General features: G+C 42.2%; 1 protein-coding gene across 1 annotated transcript in view; it reads right to left on the bottom strand.

The window, feature by feature from the left end:
• ppil2 (peptidylprolyl isomerase (cyclophilin)-like 2) overlaps positions 1-17,055 on the bottom strand; it is a 33,780-nt gene extending 16,725 nt beyond the window's left edge. Inside the window, exons 1-13 of the mRNA XM_061730698.1 lie at positions 16,929-17,055; positions 16,756-16,805; positions 16,085-16,130; positions 15,842-15,904; positions 15,424-15,475; positions 14,739-14,790; positions 14,305-14,396; positions 13,913-14,002; positions 13,731-13,806; positions 12,872-13,032; positions 10,015-10,090; positions 6,698-6,804; positions 3,041-3,130 (exon numbers count right to left, since the gene is read on the bottom strand). Coding sequence (XP_061586682.1) covers positions 3,041-3,130; positions 6,698-6,804; positions 10,015-10,090; positions 12,872-13,032; positions 13,731-13,806; positions 13,913-14,002; positions 14,305-14,396; positions 14,739-14,790; positions 15,424-15,475; positions 15,842-15,904; positions 16,085-16,130; positions 16,756-16,805; positions 16,929-16,960 — 987 coding nt within the window. The 5' untranslated portion in view covers positions 16,961-17,055. The remainder of the gene's footprint in view (positions 1-3,040; positions 3,131-6,697; positions 6,805-10,014; positions 10,091-12,871; positions 13,033-13,730; positions 13,807-13,912; positions 14,003-14,304; positions 14,397-14,738; positions 14,791-15,423; positions 15,476-15,841; positions 15,905-16,084; positions 16,131-16,755; positions 16,806-16,928) is intronic.
• Positions 17,056-18,410: the final 1,355 nt, after the last annotated feature.

Here is an 18,410-nt window from a genome sequence, read left to right as displayed (position 1 = left end):
TCATCCAGAGCTACTCTCCCTCTACCTTCACTACTTCATCCAGAGCTACACTCCCTCTCCACAGCTCCACTCAGCCAGTGAAAGACGCCTGGTTCTTCCACCACCATGTGGTGTGAAATCAGTAGCTAGACTCTTCTCCGTTGTTCCCTGATGGTGGAATGACCTACCAAACTCTGTCCGATCTGCAGGGTCTGTATCTACTTTTAAGAGCAAGCTAAAGACTCAGCTCTTTAAGGAGCACTTCTGCATCTAGTAAACTTCTCTGCTCATCAGAACTAGTTAGGAGATCCAGCTCTTTGCAGGACTGAGTCAGCTGCACTATGACAAGATGATCGCATGATGGTGTCTTTTCAGACAGCGTTCTTGTATAAAAGGGACTGTTGGGGGGGAAAGGAACACTAATAATAAAAATATTCTGGCATTAGCATGGCAGCACCTGTTTCTAACTGGAATCACAGCAGTCTGACCAGCACTGATCCAGTTGTACCCTCCTAAAAGTGCCTGCTAAATGACTGTAGTAGAAGTAGTAGTAAAAAGAGGCAACCAAAAGGCAGAGACAGTTTATAAAAACAAAAACAAAATAAACATAATTCAACACAACGTGTGTGAATTTTGTTCTAGTCCTCTTTCCAACATTACTTCACTTCATTACGTTTTGCAGACATTTGTTTATGCAAAGCTCTCTGGAGGCCCCGTCTTAACTCCTCAGTCAGGCTGAAGTCTGAACTTTGAAAAAGAATAGAAGCAAGATGTTGCTGGGCATCAGTCATTCTCTTGCAGCTGTATATGTGAAAAATTTGATTTCTCTTCGGGGATTAATACAGTATTTTTGGATTTGGATTCCCGCCCCATTTAATGACAGCAGAGTCCAGACACTCTGGCTGAAAAATAACTCCAAATCAACACCACTGCTTTTGAAGAGCACCGTCTTTCCTCATTGGCATTGTGTTAATACATGCCTGAACGTTTCAGACCAGCACGCTGCCACAGATCATTTGATTAGCAGAACCTGCCGGTCCAGCATCGTCCCCCTCTGAAGGTATACTTGGGCCCTGTCCAAATTCTCCCCCTCGCCCTCGTTGTCTTCACTACCCCTGAATGCTTTCCCAGAATGCTTTTCGTCGTCATTTGCGGACTGAATAAAAAAAAAAAAACATGGACATTTTCTTATTTTTTTGTGAATAAAATCAATATTTTGAGTTAGTTTCTGCATATAAATGCGTTTTGATTACATTTCTAGCGAGAAATATATATTTTACTTTCATAATATTCACTCAGTGAATGTACATAATCCCTTTTTTGTCCGTTGTTCACGAAGATCGCGCTGGAATAAAGGCTGTTAGGTTACGCCGTAGGCTCTGCGTCGATTTGACTCGCTGACCGAGGGCAAACAGGCAGACTCGTCTCAGATTGTGACCGAGGGAGCACGCATATAATCCTGTGACTCGTCAGATTTGTTTTGGATGTTTCTGATATAATAGTTTTCAGAAACCACAAAGCTGTTATCTGGGTAATTTACACACTTTCAGATAAAGCTGAAGTGAAGATAGTGGAGCTGTTTTATGGTTCCGCGTTAAATCGACACAGAGCCTACGGCGTAGGTTACGCGGCGACGCGCGCCGTACGCCATACCCTACACCGTAGACTCTGCGTCGATTAACGCGGAACCATAATCAACTCCAGAGCCGGCAGTCAGGCAGAAATCCCGAAATCTTCAGAGCAAATTTCTTAACAGGCGTTATTTGGATAAACTGAGCCCAGGTTGGGGATCTTAACGGTTACTTTTACGCCTGAAAAAATATTAAAACTTAATAAAGTGCCATATTAACAGCACTACAGCTGAAATTAAAACAGCTTTTGGCTCTCAGCTTCCTGTTCAGGTTAGGGATGAAAACAAGGGGGAGTAGGAGAAATGGGACAGGCACCTGGGCCAAGTGCCCTAGATCTCAAGTGCCCTAAAATCTCCCCCTTCTTTTTTAGGGGGTAGGGAAGAAAAGACGGGCGAGTGAAGAAAAGACGGGCGAGTGAAGAAAAGACGGGCGAGTGGAGAAAAGTAGTATTGAGATTGGGCCTTGGTGTTTGAGTTTTTACTCGTTACATTTTATTAATTCAACCGCTGCACGCTGTAAAATGCTGTTCTGCATCTGAGGCTGAATAAAGGTTATTTTTAGGTCGGGCCCAGATCAGATGATCTTTCTGGTGTGGTGAAAAGTACACATTTTTGAATTCGAAGGGAGTGAACTTGGTCCTCACGGCTGCAGATCTGGAACGTTACTATTTCACGTAGCATGAACTGCAATCACTCAGCTCAATGTCAAACAGCATGAGTAGTAAAGTACCGGTAGGTGGATGTAAACTTGATAACGCCACAAAATCATCATACATAACTGTGCAAGAAAACGTAACCAGCAACCAAAATTCTGCTCCTGCAGAAAAAACACTTGAAACTGCTCCTCATGCTGTTCTTAATCTTCCTTCGAGTACCATAATTCGGTTTTGCAGTTAGAGCAAATATAAAATCTCCAGACTTGAGTTGTGTCTCAGTTCTTAACTCCTCATCTGCCAGGCTGCAGAGACCGGGACTTTAAACTCTCCCCGTTTAGAGATGTCAGCGCCGGTGCAAGCAGAGATTACAGCAGCTGCAGACCCGAGGCCTGAGAAGCAATTAAAGTACAGAAAGGTGCTTTTCTCTGACTGGCAGGAAAAATGTGAGCCGGGGCGGTGAGTGATCAATGCTCCCAAGTGCCTTCGCTGTCTACAGCTGATGCCCCCTTGAGCAGCTCACCTAACCTCACCATCTGCTTCCCTGACCTGCCAACACACACCTCTCTGGGCGTGCGTTCATGCGTTCATGCACGAGCGTGCGTTCATGACTTATAGATGGGCTAAATGCAGAGGTCAAATTCCTGTGTGTTAAAAGAATACTTGGTAAATTAAGGATTCTTCTTTTGCTGCAAGTAGCAAGCGAAACACGAGCAGTCCGGTGGGAAAATACAAATATATCCCCTCTTGAGGCCTGTTCTGAAAATATTCCTCTTACCATGAAGTTCCTGATGGACCTGTGGAAGATGGTCCCATCGTAGTAGCCTTTTTTACACAGACGGATGAAATTCTCTCCAGCTTTGGGAACCTGGAGGAGAGAACAGGCAAATGAAACCCCCAAGAGTCAGCATAAAATAAAATAGTAAATACAAAGCCGGTGAAGTCTCTTTTTTTGAGACTGCTCACAAAATCAGCAGCTGCCACCGCCAAACGTGGTGGTGGGTCCATTACCTCCTACCTACCAGTCGCTGCAGCAGGAACATGAAATTAATAACATACACGTCATTTTGTTTCATTTGGACTCTTAACACGAGTCGCAACAGGTCCCTGCAGCAACAAAATGTTTTTTTTTGCGCCGTGGACCGACAGTTTTGTCTACCTCTTCATATAAAATTGATGTTGCAGGAGTTAGAAGATGCGCAGAACCCGAGGGAAACCCAAGGGGAGACGAATCCCGGGTCTGGCCGGTGCACGACGAGACCAGCTGGTCTGTGTCCGCTACGCTTCAGAGTCAAATAAAAGCTTTGTTGCTGGGACAAAGTAAATACATCTAAAATTGTAACATATTACAGGCTGAGAGTCATCCGAGAGCCACATGAAGAAAAAGTTGTGTTCTTAAAATGTTTCGATCTCAAATCTGTTTACAGCGCGTGTTCTAGGAAAAAAAGTTTAAATGTTTAACTTTTAAATTAGGCCATATTAGTGAGTTTTATTAGCTTTTATTTAATAAAATAAAAAAATTTCGTGCAGACATAAGGAGGTGAATGTCGCTCATTTACTGACATCATACAAGGACAGATGTGATCCTTTTAAATAAAACTGTGGGAAACGTCGACAGAGATTATTAAGCTTTAATCACATCACAAAAGCGTCGTTCTGCATGCATGTGAGCAGACAACCAAACTGCATATTACTTATTCATCAAAGCGGCCCGGGATCACTGAGCAGACTGAAACCTGACCTTGCTTCACGTTTGAAAACAAAATACTACAAAAAGTGTATCGAGAGGAACCAACAAGCCGTCAGTGTGGAGACAGTTTAGCGTTTCTGTTGATGTGGGAAGCGAAGCAGACGGCTATTTGGATTCCTGAAGGTAGGTTCTGGGATTTCCCATCGTTCAGGCGTCTGTCAGTGATTACTAAACCTTCACCTGCAGAGGCTACTCCTGACTGACTGGTGCTCTGAAATAAGGCATCATTTGTTCTCTGAGCGTGACGTTGGTCGGGCTGACGGTTGTTAACGCCAAGAGCGTTCAACAGTTCTCTTGAGTGTATTTGAATATGACCGTGTGCCCCTCCCCCTGGCAACAATGGATAATAGTTTCCAGGAATCACCAGTCTATTTTTATTCACCGACTTTTCACTGTGTAACAGGTGTTTATACGTTCTATTGCTTTTATTTCTATCTCAATCACAGTGATGATCAAATACCAGGTCTTGCCTCTTTGATGAAGCTCAGCTTCAAATCTCATACGTTTAATTGAAGGTTTTATATAACAACTACCTGTCAGGCACCATAAATTGTTAATTCATCCATTTGTAAAATGCACGAAAGTCAAAATGAGGTCAATTCTTTACCAAGAAATTTGACGTCAGAGATCACAATCTGTACCTCTCGTGGTTGCTGCTGCTCTTAATGGCGGTTAATTTGGCGTGCATGTTTCTGTGTTTGTGTGCGTCTTTGTGCGAAGCCTGAGAATGTTTGAAATGCAATCCAAGTTAGAAACTTGCCTGGCTACATAAAAACTTAACAAGCAGTGATGTCAGCGTGGAAAGTGTTGGCTGACGCAGACAGAAAAGTGGAAAAAAAAAAGAAAAAGGCAGCAAATGCCTCAGTTCACACACGCTTACGCGCTGCCTATCCCATAAACCAAAGCACGCAGGACAGACGTGAAATCAATTTAAACTTTCTATTAATTAAAAAACAGAATAAATAAACAGAAGTGTCTAATCCTGCTAAGACTGTGCATTTAAAACAGCTTCTTGTGGCTTGTCCAGTTTTTCCATCCATCCTAAGCAGGGAAGCCCAGACCCAAGGCTTTCCCAGGCCAGCTGAGAAACATAGTCCCTCCTGCGCCCTGGGTCTTCCCCAGTCTCCCAGTGGGAGTGTCCAAAAAACGTCCCCAGGGAAGCATGCAGGAGCCACCTGGGCCCCCTCATCTGGCTCCTCTCAATGTGGAGGAGCTTCTACCCCCAGCTCGTGACTACAGGTGAGGGTAGGAATGTAGACTGCCTGGTAAATCTAGAGCTTCACCTTTCGGCTCAGATCATTGTTTTTTTCTTTTTTAAAGATTTTTTCATGGCTCCAATGGCCTTTATTTTGAAAGTGGCTGGACAGGAAACTCTGGTAGAGAGAGGGGGAAAACATGCAGACCTGTGCCGCCTGCACGAGCCTCTGAATATGGTGCACCGCCACCCGCTCAACCAACCGACACAGCATCGATCCCCCGGACCAATCCGTGTGGTGGGTTGGTTCAGTTTCCTCCATTTAGTTATAAATTCCTTACAAAAACGCAAAGCTTTCAACTTGCAGAATGCTGCAGTCGGGTGGCCGGCTGGTCTGGATCTCACCTTTACCCTCCACAGGGATTTCCAACCATCCTCGCGGCCCATTAAGCCTTTACGCATCATCATTTCAGTCCCATCACTACCGCCGTCCATATAAAGCCAATATGACAGATTACTGAAGCCATTAAGGTGAAAATGGTTGTATTATTCGTCTAACATTTTATTCAAACCTATGGAAACATCTGTAGGAGTTGGTTACCTTTCAAAATGTCCCCTAGTTACTTTTATCATAAGCAACCACTTACATCAATCAAGGTGCTTTTAAATACAGTCAAACTTTAGTATTCTTTGATATCCATCACCCGCCTGCTCCTATTTTATCAAAGTTGGGTATTTTAAGTGCAAAGGAAGAGGAGATATTCAAAGCAGACAGGAAGTTAACATGATGTGGGCTTTAAACCCGTCTGACTGTGAGTGTTTGTGACAGTGAAGCAGCACTCATTAATTCATAAACAGCAGGCTACGAGTGCAGCTGCCATCGAGTGTGAAAACCACCAGGGAGGAAGGTGGGATGGAGGAGGATGTAGGGCAGAGGTTGTCTAACCGCTGCAACTTCCCCCCGATTATTCTGATTTGACAGCTCGGGGGCCAATAAAAGCCAAGCACACTCGGTTGCCGGGGCAGAAATGTGCCGGTGGAAGTCACGGCAGCTCTGCAGGACCTCGCGTCCAGCTCCAACAAGGAGGTACACAACAAACACATTTCTGCCATCTAGATTAGCGGAAAAATAGTGAACACGTTCTGCAAAATACTCATTTCAAATGTCCTGGATTAAATCACACAAATGCAGCCTGACCGTGTGACCTGGTAATCGCAGTTTTTAAGAGCTTTTTTTTTTTCCCCCCTCGTAGAATTTAAAGTGAGCCAGGTCTGAATCAGAGCCTCTGTGTCAGCGATGCATTTGGAAACCTTTCGTTGGTCAACACTGCCAATATGAGAGCAATAAAAACTGTTCAATACACATGATCAAAGTTCCCAAGTGCCTGCAGTGTCATGAGCATTAATGCTACGTTCCATCATCCTCCCAAAAATAAAGAAATACATTAAAATTCTACCCGTCAACATTGGATGTTGGATTGTGATCAGACCTTGTCACAGTGCAGCTCTACATTCAGGTCCCCCTTGTTCGTGTGCAGACGGACGTAGCCCTTCTTCTTCACATACTGGTACCGGACGGTGTCGTCTGCGATGGCGTCTGGAACAAAAACAATACAAACAAATTAAAAACGCACAAATATGAAGGGGATTTTGTTGGATCACTTTCATTAAGTAAAGAAAATCCTACAAGGGTTCCTGAAATAACCTGAAAGTGAAAAACAGCACAAAAGAAAAAATCAATAGTGATGAGTGGAACTGTGACACTGGAGACGGGTGTTCTGTCCTCCCCTACAGGTTCTGTCCACCTGTAGACGGGTGTTCTGGTCCTCATGGACAAGCGTCTCCAGGTGTCTCAGGTCTGGAGGTTTCTTCTCCAGACTGCAGGTTCCAGATGTTTCCCCAGATGTTCACCAGGATGTAGATCAGGACGACAACAGTCCAGTGTTTGGTTCTGAGTGGTTCTCGGCTGGTTCTAGTCGTGTGTTTTGGGTCTTTATCCTGTCGGAGGACCCGGGACCTGCAACTGAGACCAAACTGCCTGACTCTGGACAGAACATCTGTCTCCAGAACCTCTTGAGACTTTGTTGTCCCTGCACAGATTCAAGACCCCCCAGTACCAGATGCAGCAAAGCAGCTCCAGAACAGAACCGTGTCCATTAAAATGACAATAGTAAAACCAGTTTGTATTTGTACTCCAACTCAATTTAGTTGTTTCTTTCTTTTCATTGTCAGCGGTCCGGTAAGGTTGGGGTAAACAGATAACGGCCACGCTCTCGTCAGCCTCCCCAGCTGTGAGGATATTTATTTTTAATACAATTGTTATGCCTTAACAAGCAAATATGGACGGTGCCGTTTTACAGAAAAAGTACAGTTAAACCTCAAACATGAACATGCTGATTAAAAAAATAAAAATAAAAACCAAACTTTTCTGATCTGCCAAAACCTGAACTAAAGCTGTGATCCGGGTCCACATGTAGCTAAAACACTTATAGCAATATCACTTCTGACCACAGGGGGGCATACAGATCTGCTGTTGACAAAAAAAGCCACTGACGACACCGGGCTCACGAACGGGGGCGATATGGCATGTTTTTTAGCGACACTTCATTTTTAGATACATGAACTGTCTTGTGATATGCTGCCACCTGGTGGTCAAAGGTGGGATTGATACATACGGTGGCTTTAAAGCATGTGGTTAATCAGATTCATCAAGGACAAGTGGCACATGAAAGCCGCTGCAAAGGTTACTGTCTATTTGCCTTGGAAAAGGCTTTTTAGAGCAGTTTTTAAAGTTGTTCTGAAGATCACTGCTGCACAGATCTTCTGGATACCAGGGCGCTCGAGTATTAGGGTCATGTCATGGTCAGCATGGTGCCCACACGGGAGAAGGCTCAGTCCATCGTAACTGATCCAAGCCATCCCGCTTTAATGAGTTTATGTTGCTGCCATCTGGTCAGATACAGACCTAAGGCCTGTGAGCACGAGCCCAAATCAACAGGTTTAGGGTCGATCACGACCTACAGTTGTTCACGTGTTTGATGTGAATGACATACCTCTGCCCAAAATAACCCGTCAAAGTGAGACATTACTTTATTCAATAAAAGTCGACCCACGGCTAACACATTAGAAACTATTTTAGTAATTGATAGTTAGCACAAAAAGCTTTACTGAATGTGATAATACTTTGTGTATTTGGTCTGCTTCATGGTCAGTCCTCCTCGCCATGGAGGACGCACAAACTTATTCAGAGACAACTATTCCAGCTGTGGCTGATGCATCTTTGGCCAAGTAGTAATTTTCACCATTTCTTCTTCTTCGCAGGTTCTCATGTGACTTTGGATGTGTGCTTTCGATTCAAGGCTCTCTCCGTGAACTGACTCTCTCCAGCAGCCCCGCACCAACACACTACCGGCTTTGATATTCACCTCCAGGACTCGCTGTGGTAGAAATCCTACCAGGCTCATACCAGCGGTACTGGCCCCCATCTCAGCCACACAAAGTTCCTTTCATGCTCTCTAGCAATGTCAGATTCTGCAGTTTTGTGTCACTGGGTTTTCTCTGGAGTACCATCCATACAGGGGGTGAGGCGTCATACTCCACGCTGTCTGAGCTCTCGCTGAAATTTGAATTTAAATTGACTGTCTCTGTGCCATGTTCTGAGCACTTGCCCGTCTTATAACCAGGTCTAGAATGAAAAAAACAAACAAAAAACGCAGTGTGTGGAGACATTTCAGAGAAATCAGTCCCTGCAGCTTTGATTATCCAAGTACGGCTCCCCTGCTACATTTTCATCACGAAGGCGACCATTCCCATCGGTCTTCAGTTTTATTTTTCAAAACAATCTTCCATGTTTACCCCCAGGGCTTTGCTTTACTGGTTTCTACTGTGACGCCAGCGTTCCTGCTCCACTGCAGCCACTCTGGATATCTTTTTATTGACTCTAGCCTGGACGTAGCTCCGCCTACGTCACAGCCTCCATCTCTCTGATTGGCTGTATGCTTACCCAGCGGGACCCAGCAGTAGTTTCTCGGTACTGATTCAAATGTATATTGTTGCCAATGAAGACCATCAATAAAAGCAAAAACTATGTCAAAGTATCGATGGAACACCACAAGAATATTCAGATTTTGTTGGAAACATTGAAGACAAGATTGAGGTGAGCCTTTTTCTTTAAAAAGCATCACAATCTCATCATTTCTTTTTGTTTAAGTCTTAGCTTTATGTTCCTGCAGAGGGGATCTCTGACCTTTAAAAACCCTCCACGACTCAGCAGAGCGGGCTGTTATTTAGATTTAAGAGCAAGTGACACTCTACTCTTAACATTTTTGCCTTTGTAGGAGACAGCGCACTAAATCTTTCAGCAGGACCTCAGCTGGACAGACATGACTCATCATGAAACTTCAAGCAGGATGAGGCAGTCACGCACAAATTCTACACTCTGTGGTATCAACGCAGACAACTTCATGTCCATCTCTCTGTATTTTGCCAATATTCTGTGTTAGTTGCATAATGGTACACATTTCCTTTGAAGGAAAACTGATCGAGGTCACTAAACTCTAACACCGCCCTCTTCTGAAGAGTACTGAACCTACTATATGGTTACATAACACCAAACCTCTTTCATGAGCAGCTCGGCGGCTGACGGGGAGAAGAAACTTCAAACTCGACAGCTCTCACTTGCTGCCGAGTTTGATTTGCATCGAAATCTTTTCCTGCAAAAAAACAGCCCAAGCGACGGCCCAGGCCATCCTGGATGCAGAGTTCAAAACCAAAATAAGAAGATGTGACCCTGTAGCGGTTCACTTGCCTGCTTCATGCACTGTGGAAGGAGTCATGGCGGTGGACGTGAAGGAGGCGGAGACTCTGCCGGTCGAGTAGTGGGCCTGGGGTGGGAAATAAAAACATACAGGTCACGTCGTTAACACCACTATTAAGACTAGACTTCCACGAGAGGATTTTCCTTCACTTATTCAGTTCTTTAGATGTTTTTTGGTTCCATCTTCAATATAAAAGCACAAGAAAAGACTTGAGCATCGGTCCTGACGGACCATAAATACTTAAAAACAATCCAATCAAACTTTAACAACATGAACAACATTTGCTTGGTGCCTTTGAGCCAGAAGAAAATCTCGACTCTTACGGGTAACACGTGAGTGTTGTAACAGCAGCTGACGTTACTGCCCACAAATGAATGTTTTTCTTAAACTGAATCATGTTTTGGGGGTGGGGGGTGTCGTCGGGGCTCACCCCACGGATGCAAGAGGCCGGGTTGATCTCTGACCGTCTGCAAGTGCAAACATGATACAAGATGAAGAGGAAGCCATTCTGACCTGCTTAATCTCTTAAAATGACCAGCCAGCATGAAAACTGTGTGTATTTCAGTTCAAGTCCACTTGAACCTTTGAAAATAAGAAAAAACTCAATTTTGGATCTCTGATCAAAACGCCAAGAGCTACAACAGGAAGCAACGCCACAATACCACAAAATCACAGAGATAACCATTGCTGCAAATTACAACGATGCCCCCTAGAAGTGTAGCGATCCACCCATGTACTTTGAAATACCGATTTAATGATGATTGATCAAATGCCGTTGATTTGAGCACATGCGTGACACCCCCCCCCATCCATCTTACAGAACCTTTCTGTCTCCGGTTGGGAAGATCCAGCCTTCAGGAGTGATTAGAAATCACTGACTGTTTCTGTTAATTCGCTCTAACACCTTATAATGATGGAGCGCTGGTGACTCTTTATGGCGTAAATTATAGTAGAATTCATTTGTTGAATAAAATATAAAATATATAATAATAATGATGATGTTGTAACACCATAGAAGTCATATGAGGCAAGAGGATCTCTCACTGATGATAAAAGCAGAGACTAGTCTGGTCTAGAGTCGTGCTCTTGAATTCTTCTGCTCCAGTTACCGTGAAGACTTCACCTTGTTTGCTCCGTCCGACTTACATCCGCCGTTTCCTCGTGAGCTGACAAGACATCGCCTCGAATGAACACCCTGGACTAAGACCCAAAGAAAAATAAAAACTCTGCCCTTAAAAATAAATGTAAAAAAAAGTGCGGCATGATTTGGAAAAGAGATGCTATCTAAACAAATTCAGAGAGAAAAACTCTGCACTTATTCACAGATGGACGCAGTTACGGTGGTAAAACATAAGCACTTATTTGTGACATGTGTGTTATGTTAAACGTGACTTCCGATGATGGAGTGCACATGAAGGAGGGATAAACTGTAAACGCTCCTGTCGTCCTGCTACTAGCTACAGTTGTTTGTGTCGTCCGAGTATACCTGACTGTCTGTCTCCCTCCTGTGTGCAAAGTAAACATAACACTTCTAAACATTAAAGGCTGCAGCAGGAAAACAAAAATGAAGAACAGATTTTATCTGGTAAAAACGGGTACGATCATAAAATAAGCATCTGCAACAGCGTTGTGCAGTATCAAGCTCGTTGAACGCGGTTTCAATTCTCCAGTTAAAAACAGCCACAGTTGTTATAAAGAGTATAAACTTTCATCAGGACCAAAACCATGAAAATCCAAGCAGTTTTGAGTCAGAATGGAGGAGGTGTTGCCTCCTCTTTCATGTTATTTGACGCAAAAAAAAGAAGTAATTTCTCCTTAACGATTGTGTGGATCGAGTCCTTACCGACAGACCAAAGCAATCTTAGCCTTTTTATGCCTGCAGAAAGTGTATAAAAAGGACTAAAAAAAAAGAAAAGAGGGGAGCTTGTGGCCTCTGATCCAAGCATTTGCCTGTTTTGTCATAAAAAAAACTATTGATCAGTTCTATTGAAGGAGAGGGGATGAACGGTTAATGTTTATCCATCCATCCATCCATCCATCCATCAATCCATCCATCCGACCTACTTGGCAGATTAGGATCAATGACCCCTCTTTGAAATCTTCACAATAAATAGACTTGACAGACGGTTTACAAATCCAGGTCACTTCAGGTATCATCCAACAGGAAAGAAGCAGAGGTCGTCAACTCTCCTGCTTTTGCGTCTACTGACAGCAGTTTTGTGACTTCAGCACTCAGAGGGAAACAACTGCACAAACAACCCTTTTATACACTTTATGAACACATTCATACTACAGATGACCTCCGTTTGTCTGCAGGGCACTACATACACTATTCTGTAGGTGGAATAACACATTTAAGTCTAATAAATCCATTCTGACTCAGAAAATTACCTCACGTCACGTTGTTTCTGTCCCTTATCAAAGTTTATACTTGTTACCATCAAATAATAAACATAGGGTTCATTCAACTCAGGAATGTTCAGTAAACGCGATTCCTGAGAGGACACATTACAAAAAGTTAAAAGTCCACTTGAAATGCTGCTGCAGCAAAAATAAATTAGTAAAATAAATAAATAAACCTCGCAACTGAGAGCGGATAATTCTCCAACGCTCTGAACAGCTCAGCCAAATGGACACCATGTGGTATGATTGACAGCAGCGTCTCAGATGTACGAGACGGTCCTGGATCCGACCCAGACTCCCACTGCTTTTCAGAAATAACATCCGAGTTATCGGTCCGTGCTGTCTTTTGCATTTTAAACAAACTGGATCATTTCAGTGTGTTTCCATGAGTGTTACTTTCCTCGGTCGTTCCGGCTACTTGGTTTTCCGGGTGTTTTTACTTACCGCGTTTAGTTTGTCCGTCTTCTTGGCCGCGGGCTCCTTCATGGTGGAGGCCAGGAGCTGATCCCCTTTGTAGTCCTTGTAGAGTTCAGCTAAGGTCTCTCTGGTTTCCAGGTTGGTACTGTTCAGGTGGTACGCCGGGTCCAGCTTGGCCTTTTCTTCATCTGAAAAATCACAACAGAAAGCAAGGAAGATAAAGTAAACCATCATCTACACCCCCGTCTTCCCATTTAGGGTGATGGGGATCTCCTAGCGCCTATCCCAGGTCTGTTTGGGTGAAAGACAGTGGTACGCCGCTACACGTACACAGATATACAAACAAACACACTCACTGCTACGGATAATCTAGAACAACCAGTTAAACTGATGTGTGAGTTTTTGGACTGTGGAAGGAAGCCAGAGTACCGGGAGACAAGCCCCACAAAGATGTGGAGAACATGAATGCCACCGCCAGAACCACAACCTTGGAGCTGTGAGGCAGCAGTGCTACCCTCCAACCAACGCTTTAGATATTCCACAACATTGTATCCCCGGTTGTGGATTACACTTTAACCAGAAAATACAATTCCCAATCACAAAGAGAGCAAACAGGCTTTCTACAGCTGTGCTGGACTCTCTAGGCCCTAGAGAGTCCAGCACAGCCGTAGAAAGCCTGTCTAGGGGTTGTAACGGTGGCCCGGTTCTGTCCTTGAACTGATACCCGTGTTTAAGCTTCAACCTAACCACTCCAGACACTGCCGGCTGGAGTGACATGCGCTGGTTTGAGCCCCTTCACCAGACGGCGGCGGTGAAAGTCATGAAGACAGTTTCTCAATCACCATCAAAAGAACAGATGGTTTATTGCAGTTTATTGACAACTCACCTGGATCCAGAACTTTCACGTTGTTCTTCACATGGAAGAAGTTAGACACGTTGAATTTATCCAGTTGTGTTGGGTCCTTGGAAAAAAAAAAAAAAAAAAAAAAAAGGAACATTACAGTCTGATCGAGTCTTACTCTCTTCCTAACACTTTCCAAACCACTCATCGAGACAGCACCGACTCACCTGGAGCGTTATGATATCCTGTCTGGTGAACGGTTCATCCGTGAGCAGATCTTTAAAACTTTTGGTCTTGATGTTAAGTTGCTCAACAGCCTGGAAGTGGAAACAAAAACCTCTTGTGACCACTAGAGTAGCGGAGAAGCAGAATTCCCTCTTAAATACAACTGAATCCCAGTATGACGCTGATTCTTCTTCATTTTACTTTACTCTTATCTTTTCAAATACAGACATCCTGTAAGGAAGTCATAGTTTCTTGTACAGAAAACAATCCACATCAGGTATGCCGGGAGTCCACGTGTCCCATTTCACACTGCAATCAACATCAATGTCTTTCATGTTTGTGTTTTTAAAACTCTAGCGCGTGTTGTGGAAGACCAGAGGGCCGGTTCACTAACCTCATGAGAAAACACATTTCCAGTGACCTTGTTGGCAACAATGTGAGAGTTATTTGTGAAGACGTTGTAGAGAACGGGGCAGTGATACTTTCCTGGAACAGAACGAAGAATTACAACATTTCCAGAAGCAGAGTCGCATTAAATCCGATACCAGGGGGGATGAAAACTCATCTTCTAAAAGCAGAGTATCTCCCTCTCAAGGTGATTCTCTCCGCTCTAAAACTTCCTCAGAAAATAAAGTCCCCAACACTTGACGGCAAATTTTGCTTTTCAAAACAGTTATCACACAAAGCCGAGCTGTGAGAAACATGTGGCGCAACTCGCAGAGTCAGGAGACGGAGATGGAGTTAGCTGTGCTCACTCTGGCATCAATCAGTTAAGGACCCAGTTTTAACTGATGCAATAGCTGAGAGATAAAATATAAGAATATTCACCATCGCTGTTCTTGGCAATGTTGAGTTTAATGAGGGACTTTGCTTCCAGTTTCTGTGAGACAGAAAAAAGGGGACATTTAATTACAGTAGAAAAAAAACAACAACTTTACTCTGACATTATGTTTTACAGTCAGATCCAGAAGTACTTGGACAGAAATAACGTTTTTAGGATTTTGCCTTTTTACACGTCAATAATAGATCAAGATGTGATCAAAAGGTTAGACTTTAAGTTTTAAGAGGTTTGATGAAAATATGGCATTGAGTATTTAGGAATTAAGGCCATATCAAGCAAAGTTCCTCCATTTTCAGGGGCTCTAACCGAAACAACGTTAGTCATCCTGCTGCAGCAGATCCGCATGAAGCAGATTAAAGGTCTGGAGTTGGTATTCATATTTATATCAAATATATTTATATAACGTTTTAAACAGCATTCAGTTCCTTGACAATAACTCTCCGGGGGACAGACAGCGAATTTTCTGTCCTGCTGTGTAGGATTCCAGTCAGAAACCATAAACTAAGAGCTGCAGAAAACGCTTCAGGGCTGTAAAAAAACTTCAGGAGTTGCCCAGGTTGGAAAGCATCATCCCTTTTCACCATGGAACAGACAACTCTAGTGACAGTGAAATACGTTTCGACCAAGTTGGTAAATGAAGGTAGTTTTAAAGATGGATGGGTGATCTCTTACCTCCCCAGAGATCGGATTTGTTCCGAACTTCTTGATCCATGGAACAATGCTCCTAAAACAGAAAGAAAACGGGGAATGATCTTTCAGGTTTAACCAGAAGAAAATAAGCAGACACCAAAAACTTAAGGCAAATAAGATAGAGTTTGAGATTTCTTTATCGCGACTAATGTTTCTATGGCACAAAGAGCTTTGTTTAGTGAGACCACTAAAATCAAATCAAGACCAAGTTGGCCACACAGTTCCAACGTTCATTAAATAATTAAGCATAAAAACTCAGATCTGTTTGACAAACTGACAAATTAGATGGACCACTGGATTTCTGCTGCAATTGTCGCGTTTCTGTAAGTTACATATGAATGTTCAATAATAAATGACAATGAAAGGCTCATTCACAGGTCACCCAGATTTATCTACTCACAGCAGGTCAAAAACGACTCCCTCGTCAGTACAGACCGGATATTCGAATGGCTGAAGGGACAAACTGAAATGTTTCAGAGAAAACAGGTTAAAATTAGACAATCTGCTCATACATATAAAATCACTGCTGTCCAATATTTTCAGTTAACAGGGGAGTAAAAAAACAACAACAACAACATGGTTGTGAAACTGTTCTGCTCGGTCTAATGCGTCTCTGCTGGAAACACCAGGCAAATCTCGTTACCTGCAGTGATCAAAGGGAAGCCGTCGGAAGTTGGATTGTGGGATTTCTGAAAAGTAAAACAAAATGTTTTAATGTAAAATAGCATTAAATGGTATTCAGTGAAATGTCAATGTCAATGACTGATTAAGGAATTTCTAAACTTTTATATTCTGTTTCAATTGTTTTCACTCCACAAGTAGTTTTTTTTGTCCCAAAAGCTTGCAGAAATTACTCCTATTAAATAATGAGTAATGTATAGATTTATTACTTTGTTTTACGTCACTAAAAGCATTAAGTTGCTGCCATATGATTGGCTGATCAGCTATTTAAGTTTGGTGTACCTCATGGTGTGATGTCCGTACAAGCCAGTATCGGCAGTTTTCAGGAACCGATATTGGCTGGTATCGATCAGAACTATAAATATCTCTATAAATATATATTTTTAAAAACTATTATTTCCAGTATTAACAAGCATTTCACAAGCAAACATACGTTGTTTATCTGTTTACATCTGCCCAAACCTAACAAGACGGTGCTTTTAAACACCAGATTAATGAGACTTAATTCAGTAACAGGTGAACATCGAAGTTTGTTAACAGGGATCGATTAAATAAAAAAAAAAACTAGCAAGATAGCAAATTTGGAGCTGATTTAATCCTCCTGTAAGTTAAACTAAATAATGCCAAACTCACCTGACCGCTTCCCTCCGTAGAAGTTTGTGTATTCTGAACAGGTAATGTACCTGTAACGAGGTTAAAATACACACATTAAACAAAAAAGGAGTTAAAACTCAAATAAACTAACGTGAGCTAACGGGGTAACGTGAAGCGTTTTTGTTAAAGATACCGGGAACTTTGAAACCTACATTTTATCCTTTTGATGCTGTCTTTTCCCCATTTTGATCTTTTAAGTCGCTTTCAAAAGTAAAACAGTAAAAACAAAACAACACCAATGCTGCTAGCGCGGACCGACTTCCTGTTTACTCTTTATTGTGCCTTTATCCGCTTGTTGAAACGGCTCTCTGCCGCCCCCTGCAGGACGGGGGTTGTTATCGCCGACCGCGAGGGACTGATTCTCCTCCTTTCGGCTTTTCCCTCCAGGGGTCGCCACAGCGGATCAGTTGCTCCATCTGAGCCTGTCTTCTGCATCCTCTTCAGGGGCGTCGGGTATGGCAAGGTATGGCAGCCGCCACACCTTGGCTTCAAGGGAAAATGTAAATGTTTGTTTTTTAAATACATTAATGGAATTACTCTGTGTCTATTTGTATTGATTATTCTATTACTTAATAGAATAACTACAAATGCAAATCAGAACAACATGATCGATTTCACTAGTTATTATACACTGCAAAAACTCAAAATCTTAACAAGAATATTTGTCTTATTTCTAGTTAAAATGTCTAATTTTTAGTCAAAGAAAATCTCATTACATTTAAGACAAGACTCAAAAACAACCATTTTCACCTGTTTCAAGTAGATTTTCACTTAAAATAAGTGGAAAAATCTGCCAGTGGAACAAGATTTTTTTTGCTTGTAATGAGAAGATAAATCTTGTCCCACTGGCAGATTTTACTACTTTTTTCAAGTGAAAATTTACTTGAAACAGGTGAACATGGTAAAATAACAAGTTATTTTTCTGGTGATGACTCTTGTTTTAAGTGTAATGAGATTTTTTGACTAAAAATGAGACATTTTAACTAGAAATAAGACAAATATTCCTGGTAATATTTTGAGTTTTTGCAGTGAGTGAGACTGCATTTGAAAAAGTTCCAATTTTCTTGACCACACAGATAAGCTCCATAGCAGACTTCTGTGATAAGTATTTGCTGGACGTGTTGATTGATACTCTAGTTAAGTTCTGTGACTCGTAACCTTGCCATACCTTAGCTGTGACTGAATTGACGCCACTGATCCTCTTCTCTTACCCCAACTACCTTCATGTCCTCTTTCACTACATCTATAAACCTCCTCTTTGGTCTTCCTGCCTGGCAGTTCAAAACTCAGCATCCTTTTACCACACTGATACAAATATTGTGCTTGATCTACTTAAAAAAAAAAGGTAATTTTCATTTAATTTTCATTTTATTCTTTATTTCATTCAAAAAATAAAACAAACAATTCAATACAAATACAAATGCAAATGTTCATAAATTGTGAATGAAAAGGGAGCAGAAAGAAGTAGAATCTTATCTAATCTGCCCCTTTTTCCAAGAAATACATTCACAAATAACATAAATTAAAAGTAAAAAAAAAACAACTAAGTAAATAAAAAACTAAAATAAAATAAAATTACCGCCGTCTATATGGGTATGTCAATCAAACTTAACTAACATATTTCATTATATTTA

Source organism: Cololabis saira, chromosome 9 (genome assembly GCF_033807715.1).
Source record: "Cololabis saira isolate AMF1-May2022 chromosome 9, fColSai1.1, whole genome shotgun sequence".
NCBI lineage: Eukaryota > Metazoa > Chordata > Actinopteri > Beloniformes > Belonidae > Cololabis > Cololabis saira.
The sequence above is the reverse complement of the archived record's forward strand: the minus strand, read 5'-3'. Positions and strand labels throughout refer to the sequence as shown.